This window comes from Mustela nigripes, chromosome 1 (assembly GCF_022355385.1).
Source record: "Mustela nigripes isolate SB6536 chromosome 1, MUSNIG.SB6536, whole genome shotgun sequence".
NCBI lineage: Eukaryota > Metazoa > Chordata > Mammalia > Carnivora > Mustelidae > Mustela > Mustela nigripes.
In genome coordinates, this window is record NC_081557.1 from 37880425 (window position 1) to 37900971 (window position 20547).

Here is a 20547-nt window from a genome sequence, read left to right on the forward strand (position 1 = left end):
CTCTGTACTACATGATGTTTAGCAAGCGGCATCCCTGGTCTCTATCCAGTGGATGACCTAACAACCAAAAATGTCTCCAGATATTACAAAACATCCTTTGGGGGGTAAAATGCCCTGGGTTGAGAACCATTGGTTTACGAGAGCAACCAGAAGGTGTTACTTGCCTGTGGATCTCCATGATTTCTTCAGCAATCATTCGACCTATTTTGCCTGCCCCAGCTCTGGTTCCCCCTGGAATCCCTGGAACAGTGGGGTGGGTCCTCTTTGGGCCACCTACAACAAAGGAATCTGAGAGTGGGAAAGGGGAACCGAGGAAGAAATACTAGTAGGAGTTAAAACCTGCTCATCTTGTGATCTACCTGAAGTTCAACCTCAGGCTTCTTGCCCTAAGTGATAAGAGAACCACAGCTTGTCAGGAAAAGGCATTCCAGCAGAGGGCTCAAGTCTGTATCCAGGATCAGAGGCCAGAGCAAAGCATCTAATCCCCTCTCCCACACTCAACATCTGTGGACTGATCAGCACTGTATGCAAGCCAGGGTCACAGAGATAAGCCAGCAGCTCTGCCCTCAAGGAGCTCACAGTCTAGCAGGAAGACCAAGAAGATGAACAATGGCTGGAACGAGCATGGTAAGTTGGGACAGGTAAGCCCAAGGCACCCAGCTCCTCCAGGGCCAGGTGCTGCTTCCTGGGAAAGTTTAAGCGGAGTCCTGAGAGAGGAGAAATTAGCTTGGCAGAGAGGTGAGGAGGGGAAGGCATTCTATCCACAGCCACCAATATATGCAAGAGCCCTGAGCGAGGACGAAACCTGGGACACTACTCCAAGAAATTCCTCATGAATGATGGTGGTGACAGATGAAGCAGGAGGAGCTACCAATCTGATCACGAAAGGTCTTGGATGCCACACTAATGGGTTTGGACGGGATCCTGAGCATAAGAGGTGCCAAAGCACTTCCCACAGAAAAGGCACTTAGACTGGCTTACTGGGAAGTCCACTGCATGGAGAATGAACGATACTGGAGGAAGGGGATTCGGTGGGGGAGTGAGACTAGGATTAGAAAATTCTCTGCAATGATCTAGGCGACAAGTGGGAGGGAGACAAAGAAGTCTAAGAGGTAGAAGGGGCAGGATTTTGTGTTCAGATAGAAGGAGCGAGGAGGAGGAGTCAAAGTTTCTGGCTTAAGCAACCACAGGACGGAGTGCAGACAACTGGTTTGGAGATGCTGAATTTCAGGTGCTTTTGAGACTCCAGGAGCTCTGTCTAGGAGGCAGTTGGAGAAACAGACCTAGAACTCTGGAGACAGAGAGCCCAGATATAGGAGAGTCACTGGTGGAGACGTGGGGACTGAAGGAAGCCATGCGAGCAGAGGTGGTCCCATAGAAGGATGAGTCAAGTGCAGAGAGCAGGGGCTGGGGCCAAGCCTGGGAGGGAGCCCCACTCGGAATGGCACAAACCCCGGTGCTGAGAGACCCCCTCCTCCCACCACAGGAGCCAGTGACAGTCACCAAAAGGCAGCACACTGCAGTCACTGGGCAATAGGGAGGAGAGCCCGAGGGGAGCAGGGAGTTTGCGGTTCCAAGGGCTTCCAGGGTCCAGGCAGCCTTGGAAAAGCAAAAATGAGCTCTCCGTATTCCAGGCCCAGTAAAGAATGTGAGAGGACAACATCCTTAGTGCTCATCCCCGGAGGTCTCCTTTCTTGTATGGGGACTGGGGACACCAACTACTTGGGGAGAGGGGACACTGGCCACAAGAAGCAGCTCACGGGTAAGCCCCGATGCTGCTGAGGTCCATAGTTACCTTCTCCAGAGGGCAGCATGCTGTCCATGCTGTGGGGGGACGCTGTGAGCTGCGGGAAGGTTGGGTCCCCGCCTTCCAGGACGTTGGCTCTGTGAACATCCCAGCAATAAGGAAACATGAGTCAGGCCTGCTCAGAACCATGCACCTTTCACCTTGGCCGAGGTGTCCGGTGTCCACTCTGGACGTGGACAGGCCAGAAAATGAAGTGTCTGTCTGCGTGGCTCAGCAGGTCTCCTCGCTGTTTGAGAACATGACGGACAGCATCCCGGCCTTTGGCCTCACTGCCTGCCTGGGCCTTCCTGGTCTCCATGGGGCACAGCCCAGCAGTGAAGGTGACTGCGGCTGCCCACGGCCATTGCTACAAGGCCTCCTCTCCCTCCAGCCAGCAGGGGCACCTTGCCTGGGCCCCTCACACACTCAGCTCTAGCCCCAGGCAGGGGACTGGCCACTGTGGGGGAGGTGACATGATGCGGAATAGTTCTTGCCAAAGAGCAGGTCCTTCCTTTCTCACCTTGCAGGTAGTAGCCTCTGAGGCAGGCCTGGCGGGCACGCATACCCAGCCACCCTCAGCCAGGGCTAGTCTGAACGGGCACCTGTGTGAGCCTTCCACGACCGTCAACCCTTCCCTCCACGGCGGTACCCAGGTGCCCAGGGTGCAGGGTCTCTGGGATTCAAAAGCTAGGTGCTGCATTGGGAAGGAGACAGTACGATCTCCTGGAGTAATTCCATAAGCCAGGGGCCTGCACCATATACGTATTGAAGCGTGTTCTTTGTTAATAACCCTGTTGGCCTCTACCAATCTTGAGGCTTCCCAGGATATAAGCGAGGTGGCATTCAAGGTGTGATCCTAGGGGTTGTCTGTACCCGCCTTCCCAGGTAAAGAGCCCAGGCATTTATCTTTGAAGCAAGGGAGCTTCTGATATGGGGGAAAACACTTACAAAACAACAGTGTTGGTTGAGACAATGTATTCTACTTCCTTGGTCCAAGGGTTCATGAAACTGAACCATCGACTCCGCAGTGTGATGAAAGAACCATCTTTGATTTTAAACTTATAGCAATTCGTCGTAATCTTTTCTCTCGTCTGTAAAACTGAAAATGCAAAGAAGCCATGAACATGGTTCCCTCAGGCTGACATATGAAGTTAACCAAACCCAGGTGTGCCCAGGCTTCAATGCCATGGCCAGAGTAAGCCGGCGGAGCGGGCACTCGGACAAGCGGCGGTTTCTGAGGGTTGGACTCAGAGCCTTTCGATTCATTCGTGAATCGCTTGCTATTGCTCAGTGTAGCAAGTGAAGGCTCCGGGAAGTTAAGGATGTCGTGACTGCCATCTGACTGGGACCAGCTCTGAAACGCACAACAAATGTCCCAAGGGCCTGTGTTCCTTCCCCATTACAAAGCCTGACAGCGGAACAGCATTTTTAGGACATCTGAATCCAGGAAGGTGACTCACTTACTCAAATTTTATTCTTTTAGGTCACAAACATGTCACAAGGACCTTTCATGGGCCAGGCGCTGGAGACAGAGGGGAGACAGCATGCAGCCCCTGCCCAGGCAGGAGGGAAGATCCCAGAACGGCCCAGCGAGTGGGAGAGGGTGGTGAGGGCAGGAAGTGAGGAGAGAGCTCTGATGCCTCTGCGGGCAGGGATGGGTCAGGGGTGAAGCTGGGAAGGTGGGTCTGTGTCAGGAGGTAGAAGGTCTTGAATGCTGGTCACAGATATTTGGCCTCGAGTCTCAAGGCAGGAGGTTTAAGCAAGGATGGGACATTATCAAGCTTTCTCTGTTGGGGCATAGACAGGACAACTGTGGAATGTAGAAGGTGAGGCAGAAGGGAGCAGGGAGACGGTCGGGAGTCTTTCACAATTACTGGCTGGCCACAAGGGCCTGAACCAGGCTTGGGGCAGCAGACGTGCACAAAGGGGCGTCTATGAAACACACGTCTGAGGTGAATGAGCAGGACCGTGAGGGAAAGGGTCAGTACTGGTTCCTCTCTCGGGAGGCCAGTATGTGCCAGGGCTGGAAGTCAAGAGGAAAATACAGGAAGCACGGCAGGATTTCATGGAAAAGAGATCTGTTTGAGCCGTACTTAATCTTTACAAGGTCTGTAAAACAAGAATAAGAGAAGCTTTCCAGAAACTGCACTGTCCTATGTACAGGAAACTGCTAGGCAGTCCGAGGTGGGTTCACTGGAAGGGGATAAGCAGGGCCCGGAATATCAGTCTCTTCTCCATAGACTCCTGGGCTAACTGCCTCCCACATTAGTGGGGGCTGATTTCTCTGGAAAGTTTATGTGGCCTAGTTTCAAAGCATGGGGACTCCTTAAGTTAAGACCTTTTGTACAGCCCAGCTTACCTTGCCTATGACATTCTGCGAGGTGTCCTATGTCATCTTGGTGGAAATATTCGTAACATGATGTGCCTAGAAGTTCTTGTGGTAAATATGCCAAAATAGCTGTTGCCCTAGAATTTTTTTTAAAAAAGAAACAGTAATTCAGACAATTAACAGCATTTCTGCAGTGGATGAACCCCGCTGTGCTGAGGAGAATGAGGTCCAAGCTGGATGGATGTAACTGAGCTTAACCAACACTATAAAAACAGGGAAGAGAAAGAAAAGAAGCCTTTCAAAGGGGCCGTCGTCCCAAGAAAGGAGACTTAAAAATGGTAACCATGTTAGTCAGATAAAAATGTGACAGAAACCCAACCCCAGTGCAAACCTTCTCCATTTTACTACCTGCCCCCCCCCCAATTTTTTTTCTTTTAATCAGATGACCAAACATTAAAAGCTCCAGCAGCGGGGGTCATAAGGGCCTTGCAAAGTGGGGGCATCCTTTTCCTGCACGTAGTGACTTGTTTCTAATAGCCAGAAAACTTATCAGTCTGTGAATATTCTCCAGGAGGCCGCAGAGAGCCGTGGAAAACTGGGCACATCTGTGACCTCAGCTCAGGTCCACCACCCCTTCGCTGTGAATGGGAGGTGGCCAGTCCTCAGGTGGGCCCCAGGTCCCCATCCAGAAAAATGAGACTGGACTGGGTCAGTGTTGCCACTGACCTTTCTGCAATGGTGATGTTCTCGATCTGGGCCATTGGCCTCAAAGAGCTATGGAGTACCTGCAACACGGCTTAGCGAGCCTGAGAACTGTGAACTTCGTTTTAATTAAAACCCAAGAAGCTGTTTGAGATCATCATGGCCAACGGCCACCGCATCAGACAGCTGAGGGCTAGATCCTCTTTTCCAAGTCCGACATTCCGGAATTCCAATCACAGCCATGGTTGTTCAGGTAGCATCGAATGTCCAGCACTTCCCTCCTGGCCATGGATATCGAACCACAATATTGTCTACTTAATGGTCACTATGTGCCAAAGAGCATTACAGAGAAAACTCTCTGTGTTTATGATATTCCAAAGGGTCTCATTTTTTTTTTTTTTTTTTTTTTAGCAGAGATCCCCATTGTGTCCCTCTTTTTACCCTGATGGCCCAGCCCTCTCTGCTCTACCCAGAGATGAAAATCCTGTACCATTAATGCTCACGGGGGCCACACAGACGCTTACCTCTGGTCTACAAAAACAAACTTCCCGTCTATGGCGTGCCGGGACACGTACTCCATGGACTTCACTCTGATCTCCCCGTTCGCTGGCTGCGGGACCACGTGCGAATGCAGGCGTCCGATGGCGACCAGGCAGCTGAGGTTACAGCCCTCGTTGTCCGGTTCGCCGTCCTCGTCCAGCCCCATCTTTGTGGGCGGCCAGCTCTTCAGGTACCCTGTACTGTGGATGGTGCAGAAGCTCTTTCGATCTGCTAGAAAGCAAAGTCCATGGTCAAAGTCAGGACAGCTGTGGGCAAGCACGCACGGCAGCCTGCGGCAGGCTGGGGTCTGGGAGAGGGGGAGTCAAACAACACACACAGCTTTGCCCTCCAGAAGGGAGAATCTGGGGACGGAGGAAGACACAGGCGTGGACAGCCGTCCTCCAGCGTCCTCCATGCGGAGCAGGGCTGCTGATGCCGAGGAAGGAGTATCTGCATCTACCGGAGGGAGGATGGCTGCCCGGGAAAACCAGGGAGCAGGTGGCTCAAGAAGGATGAGCACTGACTAAGGGACCCAGAGGCATGGAGGTCAAGGAGGTCCAAAGTGTCGAAGCGCATCCTGTACGCGCAACAACAGAGGGCTCCGGCGGGGCTGGGAAGGCAGGATGGGGCAGATGACTAGGGTCTTAGACTATTTGCTAACAAATGCGTGTGTGTCAGGGAATGGAGAGCTTCTAAAGGTATTTAAGTGGGGACACAGCAAAGGACTGGCTACTCCGGAGGACAGCAGTAGGGAACTGGAAGAGTAAGCCATCAGGTGAAGACAGACATACAGCAGGAGACGAGGGCTGTGCTCCGGGACCACAGGGAGGACAAGGAGGCGGGGAAGCACACGGGAGACGTTTCTGAGAACTCCTGAGATGTGGTATGAGTATCAGAACATTTGGTACAAAGGAGAGAGTGGAGGGGACTCCAGCATTTCTGGATTGAATGTTTGCTGCTGCTCACAGACTCCAGGAAGAGAGAACAGAAATACACTGTAGAGATGAGGGAGAAGGACTGCACTTTGGGACACACTCAGTCTAGAATGCCTGGGGATTTTAACAATAAACAGATCCTCATAGAGGTCTATGCCAGTCTATGCCGCTTACTGGGAGACGGGGAAACCCCTCGGACACGCCAGCATGGAGTTTCCAGTCCGCGGTGGAGACAGATGTCAAACAACCGGGGGAGTGCACAGGGCAGTTCCAGGAAGGTGCCAGCAAGAGAACCTGGGGTGCTGCCAGCGGGCCTGAGGGAGCAAGCGGCAGCCACAGATGCCCAGCTCTAAAGGACCAGTGCTGCGAGCCAGCTGAAGGGAGTCGGGGGTAGGGAGACAGGGGCCAGCACCCACGGAGACCTGGGGTGAAAGGCGGGGAGAGGCATCGACAGGAAGTCGGTACAGCTGAGCATGTGGAGTGGTGGTGGTGGGGTGGACGGTGCGAGGTCATGGACTCTCCACTTCTCCCCAACAGCAGTGGGGATGCTGCAGGCTTTTAAATAGGGAGCCGGGAGAAAGCTGTGCCAGTGAGGGGACTTCTGCAGGAGGTCGTCGCGGGGGCAGCACTGGGTCACGGACCGCATTGGGAGAGCGAGGGCATGGGGCTGGGGTGCTTCCCCGGCTTCCAGCACATGCAGAGGACAGAGGTGCCGTTTACCGGCAGGGAGAAGCTCGGGGCAAGGGCGGGTCACTCTTGCAGATCATGTGTGAGATGCCCTTGAGAAGATTTCAGAGGTAAGTAGATTTCAGAGGACGTGGATTTATGGATCCAGAGCTCAAAAGAAAAGTCTGGGCTAGAAAGACAAACTTGGACGTTATTGGCGCCTACAGCAAGCTAAGGGAGAAGAGGACATGACCTATGGTTCAAGTGTAGACAGAAAGGTGGCTCAGGACAGATGAGGAGAGAGCCAAAGGAAGTCAGAAGAGGGCCCAGTGCAGCAGAAAATGGGGGAGATGAGAAGAATGAGGTTCAGTGGAATCTTAGGGAAAGAATACTTTCAGATGGAAGAAAAATGAAGTGTCCCTTATGTCTAGCAATGTGAGTGTCCTTGATGAATGGAGCAAGAGTCATTTTGGTGGACTGGCGGGAGGCTCGGGGAGTGGCTGGCATTGTGGCTGAGAGCAGTCTTTCTTAACCACATTACGACAAACGGAATTTGCACAATTTGCACGAAGGAAGCCTTCCCAGGAGTCACTGTTACTGTGACGACCATCAGGGCTTTCTAATCTCTTCTGCTCCCCAAAGGCCCTACCCATAGGGGGAGAATGGCACTGACTGCAGTCCTGGGATTGGCAGGGGACCGCCGAACCAACACCCTCCGGAACACCTCAGGGGACAAAGCCAGTCTCCCCTGTATTCGGATTTTACTATTACTATTTTTAGAGATTTTACTTATTTGAGAGAGAGCGCAGAAGAGGGAGAGGGACGGAGATTCTTGGCAGACTCCACACTGAGCGCAGAGCCCGACGCAGGGCTCGATCCCAGGACCGGGAGACCATGACCTGAGCCGAAACCAACAGACACCTTGCCGACGGAGCCACCCCGGCACCCCTGTACTAAGATTTTCAAGAAGTGAAATGGTTACCTTTCTTCTTTGAGCAGGTTGAGGGGAAATCCTTGTCTTCCACCTTTACTGAAGGCCTGTTACACTTCATCCTACAGAAGAAAGAACGTCGTGCTCCAGAACATAATCGAGATGGCCCAGGGGTTATATCTGTTTTAACTGGAAGTCCAGCTGCAAATCAACACACAAAATGTGATAAACTGAGAGTAGTATTGTCTGTCAGGAGGGGGAGTGTGACCTTGAAGAAAGCCTCTTCTTTCCTGCCTCACTGTTTCATAATGACCACACCACTCTTCCCCAGTTCAGGCCATAAAAGATGCAACGTGGGGAAGTGGGTTGTCCATCTGGAGATGTTTCCAGACCACCTAGAATGCAGCTACTGGTGGGAGAGGCAGGACCAGGATCCTGCTGTGAACACTGGCTATGGGTCTGTGTCTGGGAATAATGCGCGCCCACCACAGAGGGACTATCAGAGAAGGGGCCGCTGCCCGGGCTCCTGCTGGCTGTCACCCCTCCAGCCTACCTGCCCTTCAGGCACCCCAGTTGATCTTCTCTGGAACGCACACGGGCCTGCCCTCCCTGCCCTGCTTGGTTTGCTCCAGCCACACGGCAGGCACTACACCTGTGTATCCTTCCAGAAATCATTTCCCCAGCTCTGCTCATCTCTTCATCAACTGGCACACAGTAATCCATCCTTTCAAACCCACTTCAGCTGTCACCGACTCAGTGATGCCTGTCCTCACGCCCACATGAGGATGAATCCTCTGTTCTTTATGCCTGGTACTATTTCTGTGGCGGTACCCAGTACGCAGGGTGTTGTCTGTCTCCTGGTATCCCTGTGACGTGAGAGCCTTAAAGCAAGGACCAAACATCGCCTTATTTTCTCCTCACGTCTCTACCAAAAATGCCAGGGCCAGACTATAAAAGGCAACAGGTTCCAGGGACTGTGCTGAACTTTTAGGAAGAGGATATTTAATGAAAAGATCATGACACTGACATTGTGCCTACTGTGCACCAGGGACTGCCCTACAGGCTTTATGTGTGTTACTATATTTAATCCCCACAACAACCCAATGAAACAGGCACTATTTTGCAGATAAGGAAACGGAGGCACAGAGAGGTTAAGTAACTTGTTCAAGGTCACACAGCTGGAAAATGGTGGAACTGGGAAGTGTGCCTAGCAATCTGACTCCAGACTCCACCTTAATTGCTGGAGTCCACAGGCTCCCATGGGACTGATGGGAGGAGAGCTACAGGACCTCATGCAGGAGGCACAGGAGGGGACACGGGAGGAGGAAGCAGGGGAAGAATGTGGAAGGTGGTTTCCACTGCTAAAGAAGGAAGCCAGGAGATGGATCTGACCAACGAGCAACCACTTTCATATTTCATGTTTTCTTACTCTTATCTTGTGTGGCAGCATGTGTGTAACACAGGTAAATCAAGGGGATATTTTGGGAGGGAACAAATCAAACTGGTGTGAGCCCTTGAAACTCAGAAGCATAGAACTGGGAATTTCTAGATTCTGGGGGCAGGGGGCGGAGACTAAAATCCAGAAAGAATCAAGGTAGCTATTTTTCCTCTGTGGATTTAGACATTGAGTGGTTGCTTCTTTATGGGAAACAAAACAAATACAAAGAAAGGTAGATGATCGCCTTGAGCCAAAGAGAGCACCTGTGACCCAGATAAAGGGCAGAGAGGAGGGAGGCCTGAGGCCGGGTGTGGGGCCACAAGCAGCTGTCTTCACTCAGCGGTCTGGGTGGGCCCCGAGGAAGCAGCCGCAGCCTTCTTCTGGACTCACTTTTTGCATCTATGAGCCGCTCCCGGGGTGCCGTGTCTGAGGACGAGAGCTGCTCCTTCACTTTGGCGATATCTTTAGGGTGCAGGTAGTCAAACAAACTCTGACCGATCAGATCATTCTGCAGGGATGGAGCACGGAGACAAGGAGTCAACGGCGCATGGAACAGAATGTACCCAGTGGGTGCTTTGCCTCTGTCTTTCTAAGCAAGAGAATGTCAAGGTGTCCAACGTGAACACGTACACCTGTCCAGTCACTCTGGCTAGATACAGACACAGGGGACGAGGCATCATGAATTTGGTTTGGGAACACAGGGGAAAGGGCTCAATTATACGGATATTTCTATAAATATAGTTCGTGTCCTGGAAGCAGGAATCTTTTAGCTGTACACGTTCCCTTTGACTGATTTCTGATGCCCACAAATGCCCTTCTGGGGACACGGGGTGTGGGCGTGGACTCTAACCCAAGTTTCCGTGCTCTTCAGCCACAATGGCCTTCATAACCTTGCTCAAAGACCAAGAAAAGCAAGACAGTCCGGATACATTCAAGCTACATTCCTTCGAATGTATACACATGCCACCCCCACTCCTGCCGCTCTCTCTAAAAAATAAATACTCAAAAAAAGGAAAGAGTTTTTTTTCTAGGTTTAAATTCATTTCTCTGTTAAGAAATGACGAATTTTCTGGAAGAAGCACTGGGTGTGTGTGTGGGAGTATGATACAAGCATTTCACAGGGGACGTGTATATTAGAATTATTCTAACACGTGGGGTGACCTTTCTGGCTGCTGGAGGGCTGCCCGCCAGTGACAGAAACAGGAGCCATACCTGGCTGTAGTTGAGGATCTTGAAGACAGACTCGGAGACGAAGAGGATCTTCCCTCGGTCACATCCTACGACAAACAAAAATCCATCTGCTGCCTAATCAGGAGAAATGGATAGTCAATTTATCACACTTCCGGAAACACGATTTGTACTCACTCTGACAGCAAATAAGGACTTGTTTGCTAAGTATCCAAAGCACAGAAATGTCCTCATTGACAGCCACATGACTCTCTCAACTAATGCCTCAGGAGAGGGGGAGATGGTCTCCAAGGTAGGTCCTGACACATGGATCATTGCAGGACTACAGGGGACGGTCCAATTGAAGAATTTCTGTTACAACACTCAAGTCACTCTAAGACATTTCCATTGAGTGTATCGAGGTCTGGAGAAGTCCTACTTTTTAATTATAACTATGTTTGAATCCCAGAATCTAAGATTGAAAGGAACCTTCAAGATCAAAACCCCCTTTCCTGGATCCTGACCACCACCTGTCCTCAACCTGAACACTTCCATTTACAGAGCCCACTCGCTTTCCAACGGTGCTTCTCAACATGGGGAGTGGGGTGGTGTTTGTTTTTATGCTGATGGTCTGGGGCAGGGCCAGCTCACGAGTCTTTTCTCACCCCTACCCCCAAAGGATTCTCAGGCACAAGGACTGAGAACTACTGTTGCTGCGCATCATTTCTTGATCCAGGGCTGGGCTGCTTATATCCTAAGTGAGACAAGAAAAGCAAAGCAAAAATCTCCCCTACACACTTCCTCCTTCTTCGCCTTAGGTACAGGTAAAAACCTAATCTATGTGCTTGTCTTGGGACTTATATCCCAAGATCTCAAGACAGGACGCTCTTTGGTAGGCTAAAGCGGATAAAATACCAAAGCGTCCAAGAGCTCAGGCTGTGTGTGACTCCTCCGCACTGCTCTGTACACAGACAGCCACTCGGCTGCTGCTGGGGCCTCCCAGGGACCGAGAGCGTCTATGCTCAGCTCCCACAGTTCTAATTCAACACCCTGCCTATTCACAAGTCCTTGGTCTGTTCTTGGGAAAAAAAATCTAGAAAAATTTATTCCCCTTCCCACAAAAGGGCCTTGGGGGATGTAGTTTAATTCAAGGAACTAGGAAATGAATTCACATGCCTGAGGAAAAGAATGGCAAGCGCACCGGTGCGGCCATGAAGGCAGCTGGAGGGGACCGAACCAGCGCTGTCTCCGCAGCGCTAGACCTCTCAGCTGGAAGGGAGCGGGGCCTGAGCTCTTCCTAAGCCGGCACAGGGGCAGGGGAGGACAGTGGAGAGGAAGAGACTTCCCAAGCACCATCTGCTGGAAGCCTCGTTCAGTCAAAAACTAGGGTATTAATAACTTGCGCGCTGCCTTGCAGACAATCTCACATCTCACAGAAGTGTTTCAAGGCTTCTCACGGATGAAGTGAAGTGGCACAGAAGGTGCCTCGTAAGATGGTGCCCGCGACTTCTGGGCGGGAATGCGGGCAGAGTCAGGCCTAAACCCGGGACGTCATGAACAAAGGTGGTCTCAACACGTCTGGGAACGGCAAGAGGGCTCCAAAGGCCAGTGAGCCATCAGTGAGGAGAGGCTCAACACTTCTGACTCTGCTTCCCTCAGGCAGATAAATGCCACCAAGTGAAGGAGCTGAGGCCCAGGGGGGCAGTGGAGGAGCTAAGACTAGGAGAATGCCACTAGCACCAGGTGGCCACAGGGAGGGCTCCCTCTTGGCGGGGGGTGGGCTGGGGGGGTGGGGCAGACTTAGTAAGGGACACAGAAGCCCTGGTGGGGTCTGCCTAGTTTTCAGAAGATGGGGAGGTGGAGTATCCAGACATCACGCACTGGTCAGGTTGATGGCTCCCTTACACACCATTCATGGAAGCCATTTTGAAAGCTCTCAGTAGAGAGAGCAGTCAGTCAGATGTGCACTGGGAAGGAAAAGCAGAAGTCCAGTTCCCACGGCCAAAACATTCAAACACCATCTTAGTGGACCCTGCCTTCTGTTGAAGCAAATTCCTGAGAACTGGGAACCTGGAAGTGGCAAAGGACTGGACCGTGCTTTGTCGCCACAGGCACGCCCCAGGGAGGGCAGATGAGCTTCCTCAGGGGAGACACATCACCGCTGTATGCTACAGATGCTGGGGGACACGGAAGCACAGGAAAGGCGAGCCCAATGAAGTATTTAGCTTAAATGGCATGAAAATACTTGTTCCACACCCTGATAAGTGTGGGGATTGGACAGGAAATTTACAAGAGAAGGTTATTAAGCATTTGCCATTACAAAAGAAGTTTATATACATGTAAATACCTATAAACCTATGTTATATATAATGGGAACTTCAATGCCTTTTGTGTTAAAAATAAAACACATTTGTAATCACATACATATATATTTTTCCTTAAAAACATCCAATTAGCCATATGGCAATCAAGGTCAGCCCTACGATGTATGTGTGAATAGAAACACAGAGACCCTGTTCCAAACTTTATGCCCTTCCAGGTGGCAAGAGCAGAGCGTTAAACCAAGCTCTGGGCCCTGTGGGGCTGCAGAGGCTGCTGCCCATGAAGCCAGCTCTGGTGGTTCCTCCAGAGACCAGCAGTCCCAGTTTGCATCCTACCTTCAGCAAGGCCTGCCTGGGAGCAGGGACAGCTTTAGGAAGAAGGATGGAGAGAGGAGTGCAGAGCTATGCCCTGAGGGAGGTAGCCCAAGGACCACCACAAACTTGCTGAGATGCCTGAGACCCCCACAATGTGTTTACTGTTGACCTGGATGTACCTAGAACAGTGCCATGCACACAGAACTAAGTCTCAGATTGCCTGTAGTATTCGTGAGTGAAAGACACAGAAGGAAAGACACAAGAAGCTTCAGAGGAGCCACTGATGACCAACTGGAAATAGGATCATCTAATAAATAGATTTTGACAAAAACAGAAGCTCAAAAAAATGAACACCTATACAGGATGGAAAAAAACTTCACCTCACAATAACCCCTGTCCAAGAGAGTGTGAGGGGCAGGATTACAGAGTGCCAACACCTGGCACGAAGGTGATGGCTTCTATGGCAAGGAGAGCACCAGGCCAACCCCAGGCCAACCAGACCACAGCTGAAGTTTCCACAATGGGTCGTGAGAACCACTCCCAGAGGAAAATCTAGCAAATGGACTTGGCTTTGGAAAGTGTGTGTGGCCAGTGGTGATGTGCGACTCTTGCCTGTCTCCTCTGTGGAGGCTGGAAAAACCTAAATCCTTGCTGCAAAGCCGGAGTCATTAAGTCACACCTTCTGGAGAAGCGAATGTCTACTACCGGGCTTTCAGGAAGGCCTTTCTTGAGAAAAGGGACACCTGGCCTGGACACTCCCCTGCCCCTTGTGTCTGGCTGGTGTGGTTACACTGAGGAAGCAGACTGCAGACAAGCCTGATGTGACTGCTGGCGAAGGCAAACAGAGCCTGATTCTGGCCGCCTTCACTGAGCCACAGCACCAGCCCCTCCTGGTCTACCGCAGGACCAGCTGTATTTGGGACACAAAACCCTCTCTGTTCACCAGGTCATCTGTTCCTTGCAGCTGAAAGCTTTCCAATTGCAAGAACACGTGAAGAGGGAATGAATTTCAGAGGCCAGACTTACAAAGGACCAGAAGCCAGGCAGAGCGGAAAGTCAGGATGACAACAGAGTGGCCCAGAGCCGGAGGCCTGGCAAATGTCTCTCAAAAACATGTGCCCAGATGCCATGGGGGTTTAGCAAGCGAGGTCCATCCTGGCCGCGGGAGGATAGGGGCGGGTTACATTTTTCTGTTCACAGTTTGCAAGAGGACAGGCTTCTGAATCCCAGTTCTTTCCCTTTAATTTCCAAGTTGATCTCACTCTATCCAGAGGCAGACCAGACTCCACACAGAAGACATGTTCGCGTGGTGCCATGTCCACTGCCTCTCTGCAGGGACGAGCAAGACCAGCGAGTGTGCTGGGCGAGAGGGGAGAGCTGCACCTCCCCCATTTCTTTTCCTCCTTAGGCAGAGGAGTCTTTGGAAGCTTTCTTGCTTTGATGGGATTTTGGTGTCAAGATGTACACGGATGTTTTTGTCCCAGCAGTCAGGGGACAAGAAGACAAATCCTTAGTTACCTATATCCGTCCCTTTCTAAAACCTTCATGCCAGAATGGGGTTCTTGACGACCTATGAGTAACAAAATCCTGCCTCCTTCCACTGAAAAAAATCACAGTAGCCTGGGCCTTCAATTTTTGTCTAAAAGAGGGTGGAAGGACTGTGGAGACAGTCTAGACAGATGTGGAGACCCGAAAAGACAAAGTGGGCCTCAAAATGTCCAATGTATAGACATCAAATTCCCACCCTCTGCTACCTCACTCACATTTCTAAGGATGTGTAAAACAAGCTCATGATTGTGACATACCCTGAGAATGAGGTGTTTCAATTCATCATCTGACAGAAAAGTTGGTTTGTAGTTTGCTTCTGTATATGGGTTGGTGGCACCTTAGGGAGGAAGAAAAAAAAAAAAGTTTGTACACTTTCTACTCAGGGAATGGCTCCTTCCACTAAGCCTCTGACCTTCCAGATGTGGCCTAGTCCCTACCACCCGGGACTTCGATGTTCTCTTTTTCCTTAACGGACACAGCATTAGGTCAGGCTTTGGAAAGAACCCGCTGAAAAGACAAAACTGTTGCCCACAGGGGACCTAACAGGCTTGTTCTGGTCACCATAGGGGAGCCAAGAGGTAATAGACATAAGTAAAAATCTGCTTCAAAGAGAGAAGGCAGCTTTGGAAGCCAAGCAACTGCAGCTCCTGGGAAGATTCCCTCCTCCCAGGATTGACGTTAAATGCATTGTCTAGAGGTCCCTCAGATGGCCACACTGAGCCTTCCTGGGAACGTCCAGTCAGCCAGGCCCTGAGTAAATAAATATACTGTAGAAGGCATTTAGCGGGAGAGCTGCCTCATCGCAGGGCGGTAAACGAGCTTGGCAACCCAGAGAAATGCATTGCTTCAGTGAATTCAACTCTGGCTCCTCAGGCTGAAAGGGGACGAGATGCTTAAAAGGCCATCCATCTGGCATCGTAGAGGGAACTCGAACAGGCATCATATAGTAACAGAGAAAAATGCCCGCAGCAAATGACCTGGAATCTGCAAAAATGGTTAGAACAGTGAGGAAATAAAATGGAAAAGATCAGTTACAATTCCCAGTACCACGGTGAAGGAGGTGGACAGAATGTATCTGTGACTTTCATATCAACAAACGAGGCACACACTGCGCCCCACCCCTGCTTCTGACAGAACTCTAGATTTGTCCTTCGTTTCCTTCCAATTTAATGAAAATTAGCTTACACTAACTTAACCTCTAGAACTTTCCCTAATAGGAATGTTTAGATGACATGCTCACAGCATAGGACACGATGCTGCCATGTTCATAAAAACGCAATTCTTTTGCCACGCAGGTCAGAGGTCTGACTGAGCGCCCACTTTCCAATTTCCTCCACGGGTCCAAGATGGGCCACAGAACCTGCCAGGCCCAGTGCTCATGAAGGGCCTGTGACACTACAGATTTCTCCAGCGGTTTGGATAAGTCCTTTCCACATTGCTCTGCTTTTATGTTCTCACCCACCCCATGTTCAGAGAAGGAAAATACTGCTTCCCTCAAAGTGTCTATCTGGTTTGGGAAAATTCCAGGAGCATGAAAATCTCATCAGTGTTCATCCCTGACAGTAAAATGAAGCAAAAGCCATCACCCAGTGAGTCACTCTTGAAAGGAGCCAGGGTGAATCTTCCTCCTACAAAGAGCAGGGGACTTCTCAGGGTCTCCAAGGGCACCTGCATTTCTGATGGGGATCACCGGGTGAGTGGGGCCCAGGCACACACACGCATGGAAGGTGTGGGTCCTCTGACACGCACGGAGCCTGCTTCTCACATACACGTGTACCCCCTGGAGAGGACTGACTGCACAATCCCCCTGGACACCTACGTAAACTCAATGATCACTCCATTTAGCATCAGGTCTACCTACAGTGGGGAAGAAGAGGCCTGTTGCTGAAGGCTCCACACTGGCAAATAATGACCATGGTCCTGGGGCCTCAGGCACACCCTAGGCCAGGGACAGAACACTGGTAGGGAGCATCAGGGACAATAAAGCCCACCATCTTACCTCGTAATGTTTTCATGTGCTGAACGGCCATCCTCAGCACAGTAAGTTTATCTAATTTCCTGGACATGGCATTGCATGTGGGCACCAAAGAAGCCAGTTCGTCAATGAAACTGTTCATTTTATCCCGACGCCGCTTTTCGATCTGACTGTGGGCTTCCCTGCACAACAACAGGAAAAAGGATTTCTAGAAAATGACGCCGAGCCTCAAGGAGACAATGACAAAAGTCAGTTCCCACGGTTTCTGACATTCCCCCGACAGGGCACATTTAGAATCTGCACAAGGCTTTGAACTCGACTAAAGGTACCAAAGAAGTGGCCTCACTGCCCCCTACCCCGGGGTCAGTATTAGTTGGCTGCATGCTTTCCACATACTCAGAATTAAGAAGAAACAGAACAAAAATTGTCTTCTCAGAGTAAACTGGATAGGGAATTTCTCATTACTTTTTTTTTTCTTTTTAAGATTTTATTTATTTGTCAGAGAGAGAGAGAGAGAGAGAGAGAGAGAAAGAAAGAGCAACGGGCAGAGGGAGAAGCAGACTCCTGCTGAGCAGGGAGTCCGATGTGGGACTCCATCCCAGGACTCAGGGTCATGACCTGAGCTGAAAGCAGACACTTAACCGGTTGAGCCACCTAGACACCCGTTCTCATTTCTTTTCCTCTCAGCATCTGTCAGGTTGGATTTTAAGATGGGCATTGAGGGAAACAGAAGGGACGTGGAGCCTGACAAGAGCAAAGCACTTAGGACAGCCACTGGGGGGCGGGGGGGGGGGTGGTGATCCTGGAGTAACGGAGAGGTCTCGGAGGTTTGTGAGGAACCTACTGTGTGGCCTGTCAGAGCCTCACTGACTGAGTCACTAGGTAACTAGCGCCGCCATCATTGGGTCAACCATGACTCCACCAAGACACAGCAGATGCTACATCTGTCCCCAACGGCTTCCTCTGAAGAATGTCACACTCGTCCCTCCTAGGAGTGGCTGCCCGTCAAGGCAAGGGATGTTTCCCCAGGCATACACGCTCTTCCTGACTTGTTTTCGGCTGCCATTTGTGACTGTCCCCTATGGAGGTGTATCACCAGTGGAAATGTCATTTGCTGCCATAGCAACAGAGCCACCAAGAGGGACCTCCCACCAAGGCTAGGCCGTGTAGGGAAAGCTACAAATCTCAGGCCAGTCGAATTCTGCAGCCCTGGATCTGTGTCAGGACAGCCTCAGAGGGCCCTAGAGCCACTGGGAGGAGAGCAGACCCATGTGGATGGGGTCAGCAAGTGTGGCTGGAGGCAGGAGGGACCAAGTTCGAGAATCTACTCAAGGGCGAAGGCAGCCCCATGTCTGGCCTTGCAATGCAACACGGGCTGCTCTGAGAGGCAAGGCCCAGCCCAAGAATGGGGTCACTGAGCCAGGTCTCCTCTGGAGGCCCTCGAATCAGGAAGGAGCGAGGAACCTGCTGGAGACCGCTGGGGAAGAGCTTCAGCCTGGAAAGGTTTCCTGTTACTTCTGAAGTCCCCTTTAGGTTAAATGTGATCCGACAGCCAAGAGTGAAGGCCAACTCGATGTGGAGAGGACAAGTGGCAGGCAGCCCACATCAACCCCCACCCTGAGCCCTGAAAGGATGCTTAGACCGACAGGGACCAGACACACAGAGCTGCCTCAGCTGCACTCTGGGCAGCCAGAATCAGGATGCTGTATAGACAGGTCTATGCTTACCTTGCATTTTTGATCCTTCCTTGGTGCTCTGTGTATTCTAACCTGGAAGGGAAGGCAGGGGAAAAAAAAAAAAAAAAGCAAGATCAGACACAATCCCTGGGAGACTGATGGCCAATTTACACCTCGCTCTCTTCTTCTCAGCTTCATTCATTTCCCTGCTTAATCCCTGTCATCTGTCTCCAACACAAGGGCTCTTGTTAGCCACCCTGGGGGGCTGGGGGGTGAGTATCTTGAGCCTATCCCCAATCAAGGACACAGGTGGGACCTGTACCAAGTAACAGAACATGTAATTATGCAAGGAAAATAGCTATCAGGATGAAGGTCATGACTAGGTTCATGGTACCTTCCGTGAGGGTCATCTTTGTCTGTGTCCATGCTCTCTCTGAAAAAACAAGAGAGAACGTGAGTATTTGTTAAGACATACAAAGCTGCTTCTTACAACATGGAAGGATTGCATTTATCCAGAAACCAAATAAGAAAGTTCAGATTTCTGTAGTATTGATTATCGACGCAGACTAGTCAAACACACACAGCTTCTAGGACTAGTTTCCCTGATGATCAAACAAAAGTTACGTGTGGTCATCAACAGAGCTTGCTGTTAACATACTTTAGGCCCTATTTTAGAAACCGGGAATACAGAGCATTTATGGAAATTCTTAATAACTATATCCAAATAACTATAATATCTTATTCCCCTCATCATTCTGGATAAATGGAGTTTATTCATTTGCAAAACATACCAAGCCTCAAATATACGTGTGCATACATATATATTTGGTGGGGGGGGGGGCGGGTGAAGTGAGGAGGGGAGACCAGAGAACCCACAAAGAAGCATTGAGCAGAGCCCTGAGGCAGCTTTTCAAAGACACAGATACACAGTGTTCTGGTTCTCAGCCAGGTGGGAACCCCCGAGGCCCAAGGACCAGGGAGAGAGGGCACAAGTAGGGCTGAGGGCCGTGGAGCCCTGTTTGGCCACTGGGGGTCCTCGGGTCACAGCAGGGATCTATCTCCCTTTTATAATCTCCAATGATCCAGGTTTCAGGGCACCTCACGGTTTAGTGGAAAACAGATTAAAATCCTCCAAGGAAGGAGTTCCAAATCACCCTGGGGTCACCTCACACCCTTCTCCGGTGCTTAAGCTTATACCAGGAGCGAACTGCCTGGCACCTGGGCCTCTCTCTTTCATCCTGTAAGAACAGAGGGATCTGGCCCTTCAAACAATGTAGTCTCAACAGCAAAAACATCTCTTCTCAGGAGCACCAAATCGCAGCGTGGGCATTCTAGAACAGGGATTCCCACCCAGGAGCCCTTGATTGCCTCACTGGCACAGAGTTTCTCTAGCTAGTCCTAGAGTGCGGAAGACCGGATTCAGGCCACAGGGGAAAACCGAAACTCTCCCTCCCCTTTTGTCTTAGCTTGTAGCTGATCCCTGAGGCCAGGATGATCAACTCAGGTGAAGAGAGTGCCGCCTGACCCACTGGACACAATTAGCGCATTGAAAAGTCAGGGAAAGGGATGAGGGGTGCTTAATTATAGCGCCTCCATGAGTCACAGAAGATGTGTAAATGGGGTTTCCCTCCAGGGGGAAACCTGGAGGTCTTGGGTGGGGACAAGGTCGGAAACCACAGGTTTAGATAGCAGAGGACTTAGAAGACACCAGTGACTCCAACCACCCAAGGCAAGTGGTCTGTGGAAACCACCTCCTGGCCTCCCTGCTGGGGAGGGACTGCTCCAGAAGAACCCTCTCGGGCGTCACACCCACTCTCCATCCCCTGGGCGTTGGCTTGCTCAATCATCTGGGGTCACTTACATATTAATCATAGCATCTCCTAGTGGGCATCTGACCTTCAGCCACTGTGCTCCCCAAATTCGACCTGTGAACTTCAGCAGAAAGGACATCTGCTGTGGGGGAGATACCTCCTTGGAGATGTTTCCCTCATTAAACAAAAGAAAAGCTCTTAAGTGGACAAGGGGATAAGAACCCAAGCAGTTGCCTCAACAAAACAAAACGTGCCTTTGAATGTTCTATGCAGCTGTTTATTCCCTAAGTGTTTGTATAGTAAAGGGTTGGCTACATATATGCAAATTTACTTACTCAAAAGAAAAGTCATCACGTCTAAAAAGAAACAAAAATACTATTTAATAAAACAGGTACACACTAATTTGA

The 20547-nt window shown here is 50.8% G+C and overlaps 1 protein-coding gene across 9 annotated transcripts in view; it reads right to left on the reverse strand.

Moving 5' to 3' along the window:
- The window catches only part of BMAL1 (basic helix-loop-helix ARNT like 1), a 99975-nt gene that overhangs the window by 8672 nt on the left and 70756 nt on the right, over positions 1-20547 (reverse strand). For 2 of the 9 annotated variants that reach the window (XM_059407996.1, XM_059408002.1), the window contains 12 exons: positions 18724-18762; positions 18381-18422; positions 16678-16835; positions 14936-15015; positions 10540-10632; positions 9718-9835; positions 7941-8090; positions 5342-5588; positions 4146-4252; positions 2735-2885; positions 1796-1884; positions 165-273 (listed from right to left, as the gene is read on the reverse strand). In XM_059407996.1, the coding sequence (XP_059263979.1) occupies positions 165-273; positions 1796-1884; positions 2735-2885; positions 4146-4252; positions 5342-5588; positions 7941-8090; positions 9718-9835; positions 10540-10632; positions 14936-15015; positions 16678-16835; positions 18381-18422; positions 18724-18762 (1383 nt within the window). Of the gene's footprint in view, positions 1-164; positions 274-1795; positions 1885-2734; positions 2886-4145; positions 4253-5341; positions 5589-7940; positions 8091-9717; positions 9836-10539; positions 10633-14935; positions 15016-16677; positions 16836-18380; positions 18423-18723; positions 18763-20190; positions 20295-20547 lie in introns of those variants that run through there. The other 7 variants (XM_059408028.1, XM_059408020.1, XM_059408012.1 and 4 more) reach the window with 7 other exon arrangements.